Raw genomic sequence first — 21,341 nt, forward strand, 5'->3', positions numbered from 1 at the left:
GGCAAGCTACTATCACAGTACTTTGTTTTTAAGCTACAGCATAGGTATGAATGGTTTTATACCAAAACCTCTATGTAAAAAAGAGTTTTAGCCCACATATCCACTGGCAAATAACAGTTACAGAATACAGTCCTGAAAAGTTCCCATTACTAGTCAAAAATGTCCCAGAAGATTTTTGCTAAGCCAAAATACTCAGCAATACATACTGAGAAAATAAAACCTGTGTTTTGCAATAAATTAGTATAGAAGATCTAACATTTTAATAAATCCTTAAAAATGTAATGTCAAACAGGGAAATTTCAGCCCTAGATTACACACCTGTGATATTCCATTTGTGACAGCAGGCCTCAACACTGATTTGTTCTGCCGGTTAATACAAGGACAATTAGCTTTAATACCCCATTTGCCACGTGCTGCATGAACCATATCTCCAATATTGTAAAGGGCTAGAAATAAAGATAAAAGTCTTTAATAGCACATTTAAAGAAATCAAAAACCAAGATCTTAATTATAAATTACAGAGATCACTTTTCTAATTATTATTACTAAGTATCTTTTAAGATCAAGTCCTATACCACATATTTATCTCTGAATAGTGTGAAGCTGTGCAGTAATTTTTAGGACCAATTGTGAAAACTCCCAATCACTAGGTATTTACCTTTTACTCCTACATACAGGTAAATAAAAAGATCCTTCTTGAAAATTAACCAAATTTAATGAATGCAATTAAAAACAGCACAAGCAGTCACTGCTAGTATCAGAAGGGCTGTTCACTTTGAATCCGCAGTTTGATCTCATGTGGGCTACCCCTCCTCAATCCTTCTGCTGTAGCAAAGGGAAGCCTCCTCTGCATCCTATTCCACAAACATGCTAGATAAAACAACAGCTAGAACAACAACCATCAGATTATTTTTTTTCACTTGCTTTCTCAAAATTGGGATGAAATTTAGAATTGCTCCTTTCAGGTTTCAAGCATTACCTGTGCCAGGAATGATCTGTGTTGGCATAAGATTCTCTGGTTCATGAGACTGCCCCTTTGCACATTTCAGCCAAGAGAACACTTCCTCATCACCAATCTCCTCTGTCTCTGGAAAAAAACAAAACAAAACAAAACAAAAACAGAAGAATTAATTTTTGTATAAAAGTCACTAAAGCTTTACAATTCAGAATATTGCTTCTACATCAGTGTTGTTTCTTCAGGTTCTTCACAGATCAGATGAATCTACTCCTATTTTGGCAAGTTCAGAAACAAACTATAAACAGGGTCCATTACAACAGGATCTATAGCAATTTCCTTGCTGTTCCAGATTATAAACTACCATAATCATTTTCCCTTCATTGCTACTAGCTTCTTGTTTTCTAGTGCCCAAAATCTTAGCTTTTAGCCCCTATTTTTAAGATCATATTTTCACTCTCATACTGCTTTCCTAAGTTATAGGATAATTTTAGCCTAACTTGTCATCATCTTCCAAGCTTTTTCACAAAGAGTATCTGCAGATCAGCTTAAGGAAGAAGCAACTAGACTCTCCTGTAATCTCCTTACAAAGTCAACCTCCCCCAACAAATGAACAGATTGAGAAAAAAATCTGACAAATTTAGAAGTCTTCATATTTTTAAACCAAGCTGTGCCTACAACCGTGAAACTGCATGAATTGCACACTACACTCGTCCTAGAAAGCAGAAGATGAGACGGATCATATACAACTTTATTTCAGGGTCCTTTAGACAGGGTACTTTGCATGGGTTGTTTCTGCAGCATACTTCAGAGATCTGTTGAGGTACAACTAATTTTATTTAAATAGCATCTTGGTTCTCAACTTAGGCCTTAGAATACTGATTTCGGGAAGACAGTATTGGCAAGCCAATATACATACATTTCATGTTGTGAAGTATTATCTTTCCAGTACTGACCCTTCTCTGTATGCCAGTGAGCAAGAACTTCCCATGTGCTCAAGACACCTCATTTTGGTCTATCACAGGTAAGAATGTTGTATTTATTTACTTGGGTGAAAAGAAAGGGAGTAAGAGACCATTACCCTAGAATCATGGAAATCTTGATATCATGTTCTTTCAGTCATATATTCAATCCTAAATGTGTTTTCCAAACATGCACAATGCCAGATGTAAGAAACCCTATTCTGCTTTCAACTACCTCCATTGTACTCTGGTTAACCACATCCTTCTGCCATTTCCTTGGTATATTCTAGCAGTAAGTTCATATACTGTATTATACAAAAGCAGGTGAAGTTTGACTTTTTTTTTTTAAATCATTGCTTTTATAATTCATTCAATATCCCCTAGCACCTTTATTATGAGTAGATAGCAGTACCCACATTTACGAATACCTTGTATTTTGTACATTTGTTCCATGTAATAGTGTATCTGTCACTAATAGCCTTATATGTATAAGGATTTACCACTGTCAGCACCCATACTACTACTAAAGAATTCTCRGGACAGTCAGATATGCACAAAAACATCAGTTCACAGTTGTAAATACAGTATGCCTCTATTTGTTAGAAACTGAACTTTTGGGAATTTTCATGAATTATAAACTCAGGTGCATCAAGTAATCAAAGAGAAGAAAACTTCACAATCTGCAACTTCTTGTTACAGAAAGCAATTCTCTGCCATCTCTGCTCATTAGCCCATTTACATAACGTATTATTATTATCATATTTTAATCCTGTGACCAGAAGATGGAACTACACAGCAGTCTGTCACCGCACACACCCTAAGCCTGCTGATGTTACAATTTCAATATACAAATTTTAACTACATAGAAAATGGAACAGCAACAGATAAGACAGTGCTGACAAAATTCCAAACTACCAGCTTCCCATGCTAATAGACACTAGCTCTCCTACAAAAACTTCAACAGTTTCCCAGAAACTATTCCCACTGAAAGCTAGCCTGTTCAAAGATTACAGAGGGAAAGACCAATACTCACCACTACGTGGACGATTCTTTCTCAGCCGGTAACAGTCCAGGCAGACCCCAAAGCCACACTTACGACAAACCCAATGAATATTGAAGAGTGTTGTCTCACATACATCACACATTTCTCTCACACCACGTACTGCTCGTTTCCATGCCACTTTCTCTACAAATAGGAGGAACATTAGGAATTACTGCTTTGACAATTTATCTTTCTCCCTTCCAATTTGGGAATAGCATAGTAAAGTTGCTTAGGAAAAAATTCACAGAAACATGGCTATCTGAAGGGGAAATACAGAAACACACTTTTTATATCCAAAACCACATTCTTTGAGTTGCTAGTCTTGTGACACTACCAAAATCACCATTTCAAAGAAGGGGTAAAATCAGCACCCAAACACCTAACATAATTCCACAGTAACAGAATTTTAAAGAGCACTTATGGAAACTATAATAAAATCATAAAACTTCTGCTAGTTTTATGTGCAGATATTGTAAGCTTACAGAACTATGAGTATTTAGTTTTATTATTCAGAGCCCGATCAATGCTATGAATTCCAAGCTAACACATTGGGCATGGAAGGAGAAACCCTCTCCAACTGGCTGCCCTTGCACATTCCAGGAGTGAAAGAGGGAGTTAAAAAAAACAAAATAAAATAAAATAAATCAGATAATCAGAGCTATCTGTGTGATAGGCTGAACTGGCTACCTTGAGAAAATTTGTTCCAAACCCACTTCCCTTGTAGTGGCAACACTGTCAACTAGTTGCTCATCTGAGTTCTTGCAGGCTGAAAGCAGGCTCTGCTCCCTCCCTAGAAAATCCTGTGTTTTTGACGTGATGTCCCTGGAGCATAACAGGATAGGAATATATAAGAAAAACCGCTCATTAAAGCAAAGCTGGTCAGTGCGATAAGTGTTTTGGACTCATTTCTATTTTCTTAGGAACACAGGTCAGCTAATTTCTGCATTTTCTTATGGAAAATCAAATTAACGTCTGGGAAATTTATCATTAGTTCCCTTAGTAGAAATGCTGCACTGACCCAAATGAGACATCCCAAATGCTGGTCCCACAATTAGACATACCCTAATGAAGTAAATATATCCTTCTCTTTGGAAAAAAAAGAAGCAGTACTGCAACAGGAACTACATTACTCTTTCAACTCTATCCCACTGTATCATACACACATTATACATAGAAGACAGACAAAAAAAAACAATGCCAAAACCCAGCTTACGATGTGGTTCCACCATCATCATTGCCTCCTTCTCTGACATAACAAGCTGGCAGAACTGGTCCCCAACGTTGGCCAGGATGTATTTTGAAGTCTCCAGATCAATCCCCTCTGCAGGGGAGGAAGAAGGAATCCATAGACTCATGGCATCAGGGTCACTCTGCTGTGGGTTCAAGAATCCCTCTACTCGTAGGATACCTTTCCGGGTAAATATCAGCCTGCAAAAAACAGGATGAAGTAATGAGTAAGCTGTTCCAACAGCCTTTAACTAATAATGTCATATGTCCGAATCAAAAAAATCCTTGAGCTAGAGAGTTGTACTCTAAAGTTAACAGAACTAGCATATTCACTTCTTTATTTGGTTTTATAAAGTTACACAAAGGCAGCAGCAGCAAAAATTATGAGAATGAATCCCCAGGTCCCAGTAATCCTGCAGATGTGAAGTTGCTATATTGTAATAAATGATGTTTTTTATACCATTAATATGATAAGATGATAAAATTCAATTTATTTGGTCTGCTAAATGACACTGTTAATAAACCTCTGCACAGTTCATTCTCTGTTTTAACTCAGAAGATCATTCCCCAGCTTTGGGGGACTAAATATTTCACTTCACTACTACTGCCAACACTTGACAACTGTTCTAACAGTTCATGTTACAAGACACACAAAAATCATCGTATCTACCGTTCTTGCCACTGCTCTGCACRCAGATGACTCAATGTTTCATCAATAGTTGTTGACTCTCCTAGTCTTTGTGTAGTAAGAGGTGTAACAGCATAGGTTACCAGACCCTGAATGTTTACTGTCACTATTAAAAGTGACATCGTTTTCCAACAAAAGCAATCTTGCCTTTAACCTCAATGCTAGATCACTTTTAACAGCAAGCTCAGATGGGGAAGCAGTTACAATCTTTACCGGATGGATGGCACATACTAAAGATTCACTTCCCCATTTATGTGCCAAAAAGGGTGATAGTATCCTTTTTTTCTCATGATGCATTGCACTTGTTAGAATAGGCAGATAAGGAAGATCAAGAGGAACATGACTGGTTAAAGAGCTTTATGGTGTATATGCACCACAGAGAGAAATAGAGATAGTATTCTATTCCTAGAAATCAGTTCTACACTCAGATTTCAAAACCTAGTCAAACATTAGCCTCATACTGGCAACGTTTAGTTACTTGGTAACAGAATTAAAGTTTTATCTGTTCTGAACTTCATATAAGGAAGTAGAAAACAGTTACTGCAGTATGAACTGCTACCTAGCAATAAAATTCTACTCAATAAAGCACACTTGTAAGAAACCTTGAGGTTCCCTTACTGTCATATAGCTGTACCTTTCAATAGCGGCTCTTCCCCCACATCCCCCACCCAGCAAGGGAACACTAGTTAAATGATAGAAAAATGGAAGACACTTAAATGCTTCATTATTAAACCAAAGCAAGTTAGCTAAGTAAAACATAAATACTTTGCGCTTGGAGAAGGCCCATACTCTGCACATAGACTACATACGAAGGAAAGAAGGATTTGAGCACCTCCGGAAATGGAAGAAGCGACAGGCCACAGTTGAGTCATCCTGCTCTTGTTCCTTAAATTTGCGGTACCGCTCCAGACGGCACTCCCGGCATTTATGCAGATGTGGGGCTACATTGATGCAAGAGCCATCCTGGAGGAAAGGCTCACCTGACTGCTTTAGCTTCCTCACCTTGCTCATATCTTTCAGCACAGACTGGCCAACTGGGTGGGACAAGATAGAAGAACGAACTCATTAGTTAACCGCAACAGCAAAAGTATACCAGCTCCCCACTCACCCCAAATTTTCAAAGATCTGTAAAAATGTATTTCCATCAGAAAGATTAACAGCATACTCATATCCATGCCAGCCTATTAAGACTGTTCATTTGCACAAACACTTTTACCAGTCTGCCACACTCCATTGGAACAATAGTTATTTTAGAGAAAAAAGCTTTGTAAAATGAAGGACCACCTGGTTAAGTTAGGGCTATACAACAAAGTACTGAACAGCATTTATTTACAGATAGACCAGCTTTTGTTTCTTCTCATTTTCCACACAGGAGTCAGCTAGACTGAACAATACCTACACCCCACTCACATCAAGTCAATGACTAGTAACCAGATATTTTTAATTAAGACAAGATATTTTTAATTAAGACATGGACAGTAGTAAACTTAAACCCACAAGAAAATTCTAATGTTTTTCAAGTCCTCTGCATACCAGCTTTGTCCTAACATACATACGCACACACACACTGAAGCTACATTATGTAGTTTGCCACATAGAAAGTATCATCCCAGTATCCCACCCCTCCTTATTTCCAAGCCATCTGCCATTGAAGTCATCACCTTTTAGGGGAGCTGTGCGAGGCCGTCCCTTTGGGGTTTGCTTCCCTTTCCCTTTTCCCAGCAGCAATTCAGCATTGCGTTCTGCATTGGGGCCTAGCTTCGCCATCAAGTGTTCTGGGATTCCCTTCATACAAGCCTTGGCCTGGAGCTGCTCTTCAGAGTCACTCAAATCTGACAGGTCACTATTGGTACTAGAGTCTGAGTCCTGTTTGGATGTCAAGCTCCGTTCATCTAGAGAGAACCTTTTCACAGCTTCAAATGGGGCTTTGCTCTCCTGTGGAAACTCTGTATGTGAAAAAAAGCCAGGTGGATGCCTGCCAAACACATTAGAAAAAGTTTTCAGGAGAGGATTGTCCTGCTGCCCAGGGCCCACAGATGGTTTTTCTTCTGTTGGGCTGGAGGACAGTGTAGGCATCTCAATAGGCTGTGTCAGGCTGTTGGTCGGTGAGCTGGAACGGCCATTCCCTACAGTGGAAGGGCTCTGAACACCAGCAGCAATTGTTGAACCTGGAGTACTGGAGACCATCTTTGAGGAATCAGTCGTTATAAACAATGTTTTCTTCTTAGCTAGAGAAGAGTCTGCAGATGTGAATGATTCTGGCCAGCCAGAAGTGGCCTTAAGACCCACAGGTGTAGAGGGAGTAGAAACCCCTGTCTGAGATGAAGATGCAAAGCTGCTAAAAGGACTAAGTTCTGCTTTCTCAGCAAATGCCAGGAAAGGGTTTGAGGGTTCCTCTCTTGATAGCTTTGGGGGCTGTAAAAACAGGTTTTCATGATTATCCGGGGGGCGAGTATTCAATAGGCTTCGCGAAAAGGCTGGGGTGAGGGTGGGCATAGATTCCACAGGCAGCTTCCGCTCTGCAGAACTGCCAGACTGGGCTCCTGGTTTAGTGTCTGTTGAAAGAACAACTTTACCTTTACAGATCCCAGCACCCACATTCTCTGTGCACTGCTTGAATGAGTCCCGACTAGATGCATCTTCAGCCAAACTCTCTGAAATGACTGTGAAGTAGTTACTGGTAGGTAGATTTTGGGACATGCATTGAAAAAACAAGTTCTTGGACAGATCGGAATCTTTCTGAGCCTCCTGCCCAGTACTACAACCAAAGGCAAATCCGGAAGGCTTGCTTTCTGAAGTCACCACTCCATTTGATTGGTTTCTTCCACCCCCAAAGACCAAGGACTGGGAAGCACTTGGAAGAGAGACCCCAAATCCAGAAGAAGCCAGAAGTGAATTTCGGGAATTCTGAAACAAAAATAAAAAGCATTAGCCAATTAAAAGATTCTTGTTTGATTCAGCAATACTCTGGTTCATCTAATTATACAATAGCATTACTCATCCACTGGTAACGGAAACACTTAGTCTAATAAAACCTTTACAGGAAGTTTCTTCAGTGTAAATGTTTCTGCTAATTTCTTCTACTTACAAGCTATCTAAACTAGTAAGTTAACAATGTCTCTTCCACACTGAAGACATATGGAGAAGACGAATACTTAATGCCTTATTGCATGAGAGAAAAAAATGTGATACAAGACGAGATGTACTGTCTTTTAAATCACTGGTGTGTTTAAAGAACTGATTGCTTTAATTCAAATAAACAAGAAAAGAACTTTAATTCAAACTGCTTTTCAATAATTTCCCTTATTTCCTCCTCCAACATCATTCTGATTATCTTCTCTTACCTAACCAGCACACTTAGGACAATTAACTCAGTTTTTAAAGTTAATTAAACAAAGAAAAGGACTTACAGCACTTAGCAAACAGACTGTTCCTGATCATCACAAACCACATCTGTTGACAGGTAGATGCCCACGTAGGAGTGCCTTTGAGTGGATGACTTAGTAGATGTTAAGCACAAAGGCCTTAATTGTTACGCTTTTTAAATACRGAAGACTTTTCTTATTTTCAGGTTTCCCCTAGATCCATCACTATAACATGGAATATTTATTTGCTCTCATCTCAGTTTATGTTTACTCAGGTTTCACAAGTCTCACAATCAGTCAATTCTGCTGCAACTTATTATATTCTGTGACTAACTCATCATTTCTATTCCTCTTATCTGAGTTCCCGCTTAGAAGTCCTCTCACGAGCACTACTCAAGTTAACGTGCATCTAAATGTTTTTAAATAACAAACAAACGCAAGATAAGCTTATTTAATAATCTCATGGATCAAAGCACATCAACACTGTGGATAGTCTGAGACCAGCTGTGAACTATCTGCATTTCTTTTTAAACAGAGATTTGCATCAGGTCCTCCCTCCCACCCCCAACTGTGGAAAATATTGTCAAACGGTGCTTAGTTTCTTGATCAGTGGTCTACCCACAAATTGAGACCAGAATATTAATAATGATTTAAAACAAAATGATCTGGGGTTGAGGAGAGGTAGTATCGAAGTTTCTCAGCACAACAAAAGAAGTTCTTCCTTAGTACCACTGACGATAGATATAATTTCAACCGTTCACATATATTTGTAGCTAACTCTGAATTCTGTTTCTTTCTGAGGTCTCAGTAACTATGCAGCCCTCCTGCCTTCTACATTTTTATTTCTCCTTTACACATTAGTACCTATTAATTTTTCTCCCAAGCTAAACATCTAACCTTCTCTCCTATTCCATTAGCTAAAGCAAAAGACGATGATGAAAATAATCCAGTGAACATCCAGGCAATTTCCTTGGAATCTCTAATGTATCTCTCATTTTCATATTTATACAATAGATTACAAGTTTCTTGATTTCTGCTTTACTCCTCAGAGCACTGAGTATTTTTTTTTTAAAAACTAAGCCTTCATTTGGTTACTTAAAAAGTCTTCTATTTTTCTATTTTGTTATTTAACCAGATTTCTCCTCTACACATCTGTTTTTCCCCTTCAAAACACAGACATTTAACCAAAAAAATCTTCAATTAGCTTCTGGACATGGCGATTTATTCAAGTTGTTTCTAAAAGTACCTAACTCAAATATTTCAGTGACTTCTCTGTTTTCAGCCCTAGATAGTAAATGATGCAATTGTTCTTCTAGTATGCAGTTATCATATAGTTGCAACAGACGAGTTGGGCATCTATAAAAGCTCCTCAAAGTAAGTTCTCAGTTTTCTTTCCTTTTTTTTTTTTAAATCTAAATGTTCAACTCAGTGCATATTCTTATGCTTATCTTTAGACAAAAGGTAAGAGATTAAGTCGGTTATCTTCCAAGTGACACTACCAAATTAATTACATTAAAGCAGTGCTTAGTCACTTTAAGGCTGCACTCTGTAAGAAATTGCATTTCCTAGATTAAGGCTCGATAAAGATAAGAGTGCTAAAAAGCTGTCTCTGAGAATTCCTCTGTCAAGTAGCATCCTTTTGTCTTGGGTCCTTCTTTGGATCAGGTAATAGAAGGGCTCTTTTCTTGGTGGAGTGGGGCAAAAGAAAAGCATAAGAGAAACAGTTTTCTTAGTTCCGTGAAGACATTTCGTAACAAGAACACATTGCAAAAGATACATTGCAATATGCTGGACTGCAAGCTACTCACCTCTCCTTGAGTTTGTGATCGGCTTGTTTTCAATTTCTCCTGTCCAGTAACTGCTGACATACTGGTATCTGAGATCCTCACAGTTGTTGGCGTCAAAGCAGTTGTTGTAACTGCTGTTGCAGAAGTCACTGTGCCTTGGCTGACCTGTTCCAGTGATTTTCCCACCTCTTTACATCCAGACCCAACTACTAATGCTGGCCCAGCCACAGAGGAAAATGGAGTGAAGGGTATCGGTGTGTCTCCACCAACTGGCTCATCTTGGACTACTAGCGTTCGGCCATTCTCTTTGGTGTAAGTGGCAAAGCGAATATTGCGATTAATCTGAGGAACGAACGAAGGCAACTGTTTCGCCCTTGGATCCAGTCCTGTTTCACTAGTGGAGCCTCCTTTCCAAGGACCTCTGCTTGCCTCACCTCCATCACTACTATTGCTATCTGCCTCACCCCTCTCTTTTAGCTTCTTCATTGCAGGATCACATCCAGAATCTGAAGCATTCTTCCTCCTTCGCCCATCCTTTCCCTCCAGACTCTCTCTCTTCTTTTTCCCTTTAGATGATTTAGCTGCCTTGAGGCCCCCTCCCTATAACAGATAAAACCATGCAATCACTACATAGAGCAGACAGGTCTACCTCATTCTCACTTAAAACAACATTTTCTTCACTAGCACAATAAATACATCACACTGCTTTAAGCTTAGAAGCATTTTTTTTTTTTTAACAAATTAACAAATTTAACATAGGAAACTATGTGAACACAGAACATAAGCATAAGCTCATGCTTGTCTTTTTTATACCAGGACAGGATCTCCACAATGAGCTACTTAGCCAAGTTATTTTGCTACAGCATGTACCACATCATAGCAGATTCTGGGAAATACGCAACACAACCATATTTTAAAGTAGTTCTTGCTAATGTATGAAAAGTATTTGCATGCTACATATACCACAAGTCTAACCTCCTCAGTTCTTCTGAAGGGCAAACTTTTGGTCCACTACCTAGAGTGCCCAATATTTAACTGCAGACAATAGCGTATCTTTTAGGCTAGGAGAGAAAAAAAAACAAACAAAACAACCCAACCCACCCAATAGGTCCAAATGTTATAAGACCTCTCTTAAATAAAGCAATAAAATACCAGGATTTCATGCCACTAGTATACACAGCCTGCCTCAGAGAGGCTAGACAGCATTTTTTAGAAAGGCCTAAAACGGTGAGTGGAGAAGCACAGAAGGATGATACTGTAATAAGAATGCAACAAGCACAGAGACATTCTTATGACTATCTCTTAAAATGGAGCACAACAATCTTGAATATCAGAAATCCACCAAGATCCCTACTGAACTTAGTAAGACCAGGTTCAGCTAACACAAAATAAGATTATTTAAAGAAAGCTATAACCATCTGTAAAGGTGGCAAAGAAAACTTTCCTTTTTCAATTTCAGCCAATGAATACAGCATGAGTTTTCAATTGTTTCCATTTAAAACACCTAAACCGTCATGAAGCTCCACAATGTATATACAGAGACATGAACTGTTGCAGTACCTCACTTGGAGAAGAGTTATCCATCACCACATGTATCAGTCGAGGATCCACTGACTTTATTTCACCACTCTGATTTTTTGCAGATTGGCATCAAGGAGGAAGAAAAAAAAAAGTTTAAGTCAGCACGTACAGTATTGACAGAAACATTTTAATGTTACACAATTTAACACAAGGTTACCCAGTAGCTCCTCTCCTTTTCTTCCTCCGTCCTCAATAATTCTCAAGTCTTTCATCTTACTTTTTTTATCCTTTTGCACTCTCTCTATTTCGGCAGCTTTCAGATTTGATTCCTTCTATTCTTCCATCATGTACTTGTACTGCATTGACCATCTCTAAGGGCATTCATTACATTAAACACAATTCTCCTACTTCAAATTTGTTTGAGTTGTTTTAGGCTTCTCCATGTTTGCTCTACTGGATGTAGAAAAGACTACTGAAAGGAAATGCATCAGTTTATGCTAACTATCCCTACTAGTGTGTACCCAAAAGAAAGATTATAAACTAATGCAATAGCCCTATTAAAAGAGGGAGACTATAAAAAAATCACTTCTAATAAAACCTGCTTCAAATTGATCAGGTACTTGCATGCAGCAAGAAGCAATGAACACYCAATCTTTATGGCTGTGCATGGAGGCTACCTTTTTTATTTCACCATTGATACATAGTAAATTGACTGCTTCTTGACATGCCTATGTTGAGAGCACGTACTCCGTAACTTCAGTGCCTCTCCAAAGTGCCAGGCTGACTTACCATACTTTGCATATGCAGTGCACTCATTCTGCACGTATCCTTTCCCAGACATGGAAAAGCCAATGTGGAACATCCCTCCTTCCCTCCCTCACCCCAGATAAAATACTGCTACTGCCACAGTAATTTACATCTAGCCTCACCAGACCAGTTCCAAGTTGCTCCTTAAAAAGGGAGCCATTATGAGCAGGCTGCCAGGAAAACTGTCAGACTCCGCAGAACTCCACAATGCAAACCAAATGACTCTAATAGTGCACAGATAGTCTATGCTGTTTACCATACCCACCAGATTTACTGACTAGAACTGGGGAAAGAAGCAAACAGTCTAAGCTAAAATACATCAATCTCTTCAATTCAGACTGAGATTGCATCTTCTGTGCTACCTTTCTTTCAAACCATCTGTACAGCCCATCATATAGAAGCTTAGAGAGAAGGCATATGAAAACCACAGCATAACAGACTCCAAAAGTAGTTTTTGTATATCAGAACAGTCTCTAACCAGAAAGCTACTTTCAATATTTTTTCCACACAGAGTTCACTTTCAAATGAACCTCTTTTGTTGAAGTGAGCCACATACTATCATTTATTATGCAAAGTCATCATAATAGCAAAGATCTTTTTTTCATCAAAACATTATGTGAATAATTACTCTTCTTTTAAAACAATGAACAAAGAATCAAAAGCTCAAGCTTTAGTGAAGCTGATACTCTTCATGGGATATTGAGGAGCTGTATTTTATAAAACCTAAAGTAGTGCTGCACTATTATTTATTTGTTTTTACCTCAGTCACAGACACCTCCATAAGACGAGTTATTGGGTCTTGATGGCTCACAACACCACACAGCCAGCTATTTTCATCCTCTGGTTGGTAAACCTTAACCCTCTGGCCTTGGACATTGTAAGGACCTGGAAAAGAAGTGCTTAAAGTATATTTTCAGACAAGCTTTCTGTCATATCAGTTGAGGGTCATATAATACAAATATTTCTGTGCATATAATTAGGGCCTAAAACAACAGCTTCCCAGCAGAACACAATTAAAGTGATGGAGTATCTGCTGCAAAACCTGCATAAGCCAAGTATTGTATTGTAAAAATTAAATAAACCTTTAAAGGTGTAACTCAAAGCTATGGTAAAGATGAAATTCGTATTTTATTTTATTTACAAACTAAAGAAAAGATCAAAACAGACTTGGTCCTTTTAGTTTGATTTTGCCAATGAGGGCTCCTTGCTAACTACTCTCCTCTGCTTTCTGACCTACAGATCAATAATTACAAGACATCAATCCGGTGGAGAGTCATAATTTTCTGACTCACCACTAACCATGCATAAAATCTCAGTATAAACAGTATATAGCTCAGAATGGAACTATACACTTTATCTCTGAAGACTTTAATGTAATTGGACAAGGTCTTTAAAGATGATGTATAACAGGTCATCTATTGAAAGGTTCCCTCCCTTGCCCCAGTCTCCACATCAGCATGCATCAGCATGCAGAGTCTTCCTCCCGCCTTAAGTCTAGATAAATTAAAAAAAAAAAAAAAAAAAAAAAAAATTAGATTGCCGAGATCCACATAACCAATAACCATGCATCTGATACGATCAATCCTTGGTGCTGCAGAAGGTAGCTTTATACTAAACAATTCTGAAGTTACTTGGTCACATAAGTAGTATTCTCCTCATATCATTTGTATCAACATGTGTTTTATTAGATCAAAAAGCACCAAGTCCCCATTAAGAATTACATCCCCTTCAAATGTAATACAGTGGCCTGCCTCTAGGGAGTTCCTGAGACCCCCAAATCCAAATTCTGGATTGGTGACTGTTTTACCACTCAAATTAGAAGACCTCTATCTGACAATCAAAAGCTATAATCAGGCTTAAACCTATGCTATCCAGATAACAGTCTGGATACTAATACTATGCTCAGTAACCATGGTCCCAAATTTACAAATTAAATAATGATTGCATTAATTGTCAAAATACCAAAATTTAAATTTGTGGTAACAAAAGAAAATTTTCTCTGGCTTTAAAGTTCAATTCTAAATTTCCAGAATTACCTACCTTAGAAAAAAATTCAAAGCTAAGAGCATTAAAGAAAGTTACAAATACGTGGGCATTGCCAGTAGTTACTTCTGGTTGTATCTCAGCAACCTCCTTTTCAGTATCTGTTATGAAATAGTGCTTTTTGTAAAGAACTTCTGAAAAAACACAGAAAGCTGACCTTCCTAGGCAAACTGTAACATATACTACTACTGTTCTCCTTCACAGATCCCAGCATACATAATTCAGATGTTTCGCAACAGTCAAAAGTTCTGGAAGGGAAAAACAGTTACTCTTACCTCTACTAAATATCTCCTGAAGCTTCTGGTCACTGATCAAGGCATTGACAGATTCTCTTAGCGAAGGCTGCTCCTGCAGAATCTGATTTTGACTTTCTGTTCCCATCTGCCAACAAAAAATGCTTTTAAAATAAGAGTCTTTWAAAGAAATAGAATCATTAGTTTGAGCTACAGCTCCTCCTGGACTGCTCTCAGAGAGGGACAAACAAAAATAAGAAATAAAACTAAGAAAACATTGCTAAACATGTCAAGAGAAAGAAAGGGACGAGCTAACTATGCAAAAGCTGTTGTGGAATTTCAATTGCAACTATTGGCTCCACAATACTTGGCAGCTAGCTCTCCCAACTGACTGACACGGAACAGGAGCTAGAACTTTTTTAATGCAGATGGAAGTTAGTATAAACATCCATAAAAGCAAGAAAACAAACCCAAATACACAGGGCAGTGGAAGGAAGGAAGCAAGAATGTAAGTGGAACAGTAAAATCTGACAAGCACAGTCAGAAGTTAAGTTTGTGGTATACTTGAACATACTTCAAATACCTGAAACAAACGCAATCCACTGGCATCAGATAGGAAACGTAGATGTCTGTCCAGGAGAAACTCCACTGGGACCACAGAGCCTAAACCCAGCTTATCTACTAAAGGAGTGAAGGTCTGACAAACAACAAAAATGAAAGTTATAAAAAAAATGACTGAGTACATACACAGACCAACAACAGCTGTTTTCACATGCTATTCAAGTATAACAAAGAATAAAAAGATTAGTTTCTCAACTTGAACTTCTCAGTATCTGAGTTTTAATGCAAATTATGACTAAGTCAATTATGTCTAAGTCAATTAAGACATTATGTCCAAATCAATACATCCTGCAGGTGTGGCATGTTATCATAGAAGAAGAAATTACAGAATATTGACTCTACATCTTCATTAGAACTTAAAGTAGAACTGAAAAATACCTTTTATGGTATTTGATTTGTCATAGAATAAGCATCCTCTGATGCTCAGGTAAGAATAAACTAACTGTTCAAACTATCCTATGAATTTCAGAAATGACCTCCTGAAAGGATCACCTTTACACCCGAATTCTACACAGGAATACACACTACTACAGACATGTTAATAAAAGAAAGCATTTTTGTTACTATTGTTTTGTGCAAACCTGAAGTTCATGCCAAGTGTACTACTGACATACAAACTGCAGGACAAATTACTTATGAAAATATACCTAGCAGAGTCAGAATGATAATCTCATAACTTGCTGAGGAAAAAGCAAGTTATCAGCCACCGGAGTCTCTGAAATTTACTATCTGTATCTCATGCTCACAATTACCACATTTTAACACAGACGTATTTACGATATTTTTGCCTTAATAGCACTCATAAAGCTTGCTCTCACCCTATTCTCCTGTACCTGACTACATAAATATAAAAGGCAATGCACATTTATGTTCTCAGTTCATGTAAAACTGTATCTCCTAGAATTGACCAGGACCACAAGAAAGAGGCAATGGAGGATGAACACAGAGGTGATACCTCAAAAAAAAAAAAAAAAAAACACCTTCATAATGATAAGCAGCTGTTTTCTCAGAATTGTCCACATTGTATATAAGTGCTCTGCTTCTTTGGTTAAGCCCAGTCAGTATTCCCATGCACTTAACCGAGTAGGGCTGCAGTACTTGAGTGAAAGTCTGAGTGCTCAGACGGTGCTCAGAGTATTGGGGATAGAAACACTTTTCAGCAAGGCTATAGATACAGCTTGAGTTTTAGTGGAAATACTCGGGTCAGAATGGGTCCACATTTGCTTCTAAGAGTCTTCCAGCAGGTTCTGACGTAACTCAATCTTTCCAGATTTGTATCACATTTTCTTCAGAGACCCAACAGTGATAAGCAGTATCTCATTTCTGTGAGGTAAGAGTTGGCAGCTTCTAGGGCAGGACCCTACTTTTCAGGTGCCTCTCTGAAGACACTACAACTCACAGCTACCTGCCTTCCTGTTTACCAAAAAACACTAAATACCTCTTTTTGGTATCTGCATAATAGTGGCCTTTCAGATTTCAAAGTCTTATGTTTCTCAGTACAGCTGATGATGCAAATCTCTGAGCACATGAAGACTTTTCGCCAAATACTCACCAGCGCAGGCCATTGTGTCAGTGAGACTCGAGTTCCCTGCAGCATGACTGGTTCACTTCGAGAAGCCCAAACCAATGACCCCTCCAGCAACAACACTATAACTTCTTCAGCATGGACTTTCACCCAAGCATGTTGCTTCCAGTTACAGCCATCAAATTCCACAAAAATCTGATGATGGAAGAGGAAAAAAGAGAGAGAAAAAAAAAACATTTAAGCTCTTGTTTCAGACACTGAGCAGAAAAAACAAAATTCTAATAACCCTTACGAATAAGGGTAGCAGCTCTGGTCAGAAAATCAGGATTAGTATTTTATTAATAACATTAAGAGTATCACATCTACTCTGCTATCAGATGTTACAAAAGAAAAATAAAATTAACAGCAATCACCAAACTAAGAAAAAACACTAATTCCCCAAATAAATATGACCAGCTACGAATTCTGCATTTCCCATATGAAGATTAAAGACACAAAATCCATCTATCTCAAAGTACAACTGATGCCCCAAAGCAAACCTCCCACAGGGAATTTTAGAGACTTTAAACACTTCTACCTGGCGTTTCAACAGAAGGCTTGTCTCAGTACAGACAACATTACAACTGACATTCTCAGAACTGAAACCTTCAAGGAAGTTCTGTGTTTGTGAAATCTCCTCTAAATAGGAAGTTCTCTGTTGTCTTGTATGTTATTAAATTCCCTGAACCAAATGCAAATATTTCTGATATGTGATATTATCCAGAAATATCTACTCACTAGATATTTCATGACCTAATCTCAGTGTGACAACATAAACTAAGTTACAATTCTAAATTGCAACTCTCAGACAGCGTCCTCTTTCCTTCCTATCACAAAAGGACAGATGTTAAAGCCACTCAAAATTACACTGCAAGAATGCTAAGCACAAGCAGCAGCACAGGTTGCAAAGTCTCATTCCACAGACTAACAATTAAGGGCTATTAAGTGTTAAAATGCAGCAACATTCCAAGTTTTTATACAACTTGTATATTACACAAACATAATTATAAGTCAGATGAACAGCAAGAAATCCTTAATCAATTAAGAAACTCCTTAAGCTGGATAGTTGAAATGTAGATTTTTACAACAGTTACAAGGTCACCAAGAGTAGCAGCCAGACAGCTGTTATATATATGTCTTTATGGAATATATGCCATTTTAAAAAGATACTTAAGAATTGGATAAAAAGGAGGGCAGATTTGATCAAATCAGAAAAGACTTCTCACTAGCAAATCCCTTGAACTAGTTGGCAAAGATCCCTAAAGGCACACAAAATCAAATAAGCAATAAAGTGCAGCTTTTCCACCTCTCCCAAAGAAGTAAGGATTCCTACGAGGCTCATTTTTAATGCAGTACTTCATAGGAGAGTTAAAAAAGTAAGGTTACCTTGTGACACACATGAAATGAGACCTACTGGAAATCTCTTTCATTCTATTAACCGACACGTCACATTTCTATGAATCACTGCAGCGGAACAGCCATAGTTTTGGTTGCAAACTTAAGTTCACTCCTTGGTTTTTTTTTAAAAAAAATTAGAAGTCTATGATGGACTTCAAGACGGATCTTCTATGTTTTTTTTTTTTGTAAGGTGCTCACTAGATACTTTAACAAACACTGTGATATCTGTCACATGCAAAGCAGTATCAATACTTTGTTATTTAACTCGGAAAGCAAACCTTGAAGTTTTCCTTTCTGAAATCACAGACCCATGACTGTATCAAAAGGAGAGAAAAGACTCTTTCAGCATAATCATATGAAGCTCATCTCTCTCTGCAGCAAAACAGCGGGGAAGGCATGGCAAGTTTATTTTACACGCAGACTTTGGACACATTATGTCCAATACTCAAATTTTCTTTCATTTTTGCATATTCAATATAAGCAACTGAGTCTTGCCAAACTTTTATTTGCAACTATTAGAAAGTATTATCAATTCTAAACCAACACCAAACAGTATTTTTCCACATACAGATATGCAGGGCAGTTGTTCCAGAGCCATACAATATTATATGTTATGTAGGGGGAAATTACCTCAGTAGTTTCAAACAGACCAAGAGCGACAAAAAGGCAGAAAACTTTAAGACAAACAGATAGTTTCTGTTCTCAGCTTCTGTTTCCAGGATCTGCAATAGATAGCAATTTTTCTGTGTACTATATGTACAAGATGGAAGCAGAAGCTGACTTGTACAGAATACTAGGAGTGTTTGTGTATATATTGCTTTGTATGATTACAGAAAATAATTACAGGTATATTCATGAACTGATGCCCAACATGCTTATAATTGGGGGGGAGGGAAAGGAGGGGGAAGAAAGGGAGGGAAGCAGAACACACTTAGGGAATCCTGATTGGAAAAAAGAAAGTCAAAGAAACTCAGAACAGACAAGACAGATGTGAGAATGAATAAAACATTTGCTTTTGACATGTGAAGTGGTAAGCAACACTACTATACCTTTGTTGAAAAGCCCAGAATCTTTGAGCAAAACTGCTGCATTGTAATTGAGAAGTTTCTGCTCTTTCTCATCTTAATTTGAAAACCATAATTCTGGGTCAAAAAKGAAAGGTCTGTATACTAAAGCCCTGGTTACACTAGAATAAGTTGCCTCTCAAAGCATCAATGGTCTTAAAATTCATAGGGTCACCTCTACAGGCAACGTCTTCTGTTGAGCTCTGCTCACAACCAATTTAGACCATCTGTTAGTAAGAATAGCAATAATGCTTTGTTAATACCAATGCTTCTAAACAGTAATATTATCGATGGCAACTAGATACACGATTTGTGCAGACATGTCCTTATCAAGAGAAGCAACTGATGCTGTTTAGACAAAATGCACCTGCAAGACTTTCCAAGTCCTCCTATAGGGAAAAAGAAAGCATTCCTTAAAGCAATATCCAACCACAAAGAATAATATTTTTAGTTTTTTTTTTTAATCTACAATTTCCTTGCAACATTAAAAGTAGAGGATACATATACACCTACAATTCTCCCAACACTCCCACAACTTTGTTTTTTGGCCTCTTCCTCCCCACCAAAAGATGACACCAGAAAGCAGAGCTAATGCTCTGCTTTATATCTGATATACAAAGACAGCCTGAAGCATCTGTCTAGAAAATGCTTTCTTGTCTGTCCAGTTACACTAGCATTCAGACTGTAATACATCCTAGAAAACCATATAGCCCTCTTCAAACAGGAATTTCCCCCAAAGTTTTCCAAAACCAGTTCCACTACAGAAGCGGTAGCAATAAGAAGAACATAGTGTAGATAAGACAGATATACCTGTCTTTTTTATCATGTGACACGCAGGCTCCAAACATGATTTGTAACAGAAAAACTGCCGGAGCTTATTTCATTAGAATTTGCACAAAGATCTAATGTAGATGCCATCTAAGGAAAAACATAAGAAAATCTTCACATTTTAGGATTTTATATATTAAAAAAGCAGAAGATGGCAAAAAAATCAAGTTTAATAATAATCCCTTAAAATGGTCTTAAATTTTACCTAGTTTTGAAAGGAAGGATGGTCCATCAGTTGCTAGAGAGTAGCCAGAGACCCAGGATCAATTCCCTGCTCCATCAGAGGCTTCCTGCATGACCTTGGTCAAGCCATTTAGTCTCACTGGCTGAGTTTCCCCATCTGTAAATTGGAATAATAGTACTTATGCCCAGAAAGGAGGCACTGGTAGGAATCTGTTGCAGATTACCAAATAAAACTAGGTAACAAGTTGGTCCATGACCACTTACTCATTAACAAGTAGAAAGAACTATATTATCAACATATGAGAGAGGAGAAAAGGGAAGGCAGATGCTGAGATTTCAAATTGGGAGCCGCATCCATGGTCTCATGCAGCTAGCGGTATCATTATATTAAAAAATTCAAACTACAGTAGTTTTCTTACATGTAATGCAACCACGGTATTATTTTGGAGGCTATTATGGTAGACAAAGATGGATAACACATTTATACCTAGACAAGCGTTAACTTCCAAACCGATAATCATGCCTCTACTCTGTTTCTTAGAAGCAAATAGGAAAAGTTGCTATCTGAGATACAAACAGGATAGGCACTTCAGAATGGTCAGTTGCTAAAGTTAGGAAAATTATAAACAAAACTAAGGAGAAAAAAAATCTTCATCTGAAACAATTTATATCAATCCTTCTCCTGCATCCCAAGCCCCCACATATAGCCCAGAAAACACAATTATTAAAGGGAACAACTATACTGCACTTAAAGTACTTAAAGGCTGATACTAATTAAGAGGTAAAGTGAAGATGCTAAACAAAATTAAAAAATATACATCTTTTTGTTGTTGTTTTTTTAAAATCCTTGGTACTTTCCTATGTTTGTAATGCATACTGATAGCAAAGGAAAAAAGCCTTTGGCAGGATCAATGTTAGTGGAAGTATTTAAATATACCAGAAACAAGACAAATCCTAACACTACTAGGACCATTACCTAAAGGGAGCAGTGAGCTGTTAATAAATTATCACAAATAGTTTCCATAAATATTTCTGCTTTGCAATTGAAGATTA

General features: G+C 37.8%; 1 protein-coding gene across 1 annotated transcript in view; it reads right to left on the reverse strand.

Moving 5' to 3' along the window:
• KDM3B (lysine demethylase 3B) overlaps window positions 1-20,401 on the reverse strand; it is a 40,154-nt gene extending 19,753 nt beyond the window's left edge. The window contains exons 1-13 of the mRNA XM_085312694.1: window positions 20,311-20,401; window positions 16,804-16,971; window positions 15,214-15,327; window positions 14,673-14,778; window positions 13,115-13,239; window positions 11,587-11,655; window positions 10,048-10,626; window positions 6,536-7,781; window positions 5,707-5,908; window positions 4,173-4,387; window positions 2,951-3,103; window positions 980-1,087; window positions 319-446 (exon numbers count right to left, since the gene is read on the reverse strand). Of these exons, the coding sequence (XP_085168820.1) occupies window positions 319-446; window positions 980-1,087; window positions 2,951-3,103; window positions 4,173-4,387; window positions 5,707-5,908; window positions 6,536-7,781; window positions 10,048-10,626; window positions 11,587-11,655; window positions 13,115-13,239; window positions 14,673-14,778; window positions 15,214-15,327; window positions 16,804-16,848 (3,090 nt within the window). The 5' untranslated portion in view covers window positions 16,849-16,971; window positions 20,311-20,401. The remainder of the gene's footprint in view (window positions 1-318; window positions 447-979; window positions 1,088-2,950; window positions 3,104-4,172; window positions 4,388-5,706; window positions 5,909-6,535; window positions 7,782-10,047; window positions 10,627-11,586; window positions 11,656-13,114; window positions 13,240-14,672; window positions 14,779-15,213; window positions 15,328-16,803; window positions 16,972-20,310) is intronic.
• Window positions 20,402-21,341: the final 940 nt, after the last annotated feature.

The sequence above is a fragment of the Rhea americana genome, unplaced genomic scaffold (assembly GCF_003343005.1).
Source record: "Rhea americana isolate MKP2758 unplaced genomic scaffold, rheAme1 scaffold_37, whole genome shotgun sequence".
Classification (NCBI taxonomy): Eukaryota; Metazoa; Chordata; class Aves; order Rheiformes; family Rheidae; genus Rhea; species Rhea americana.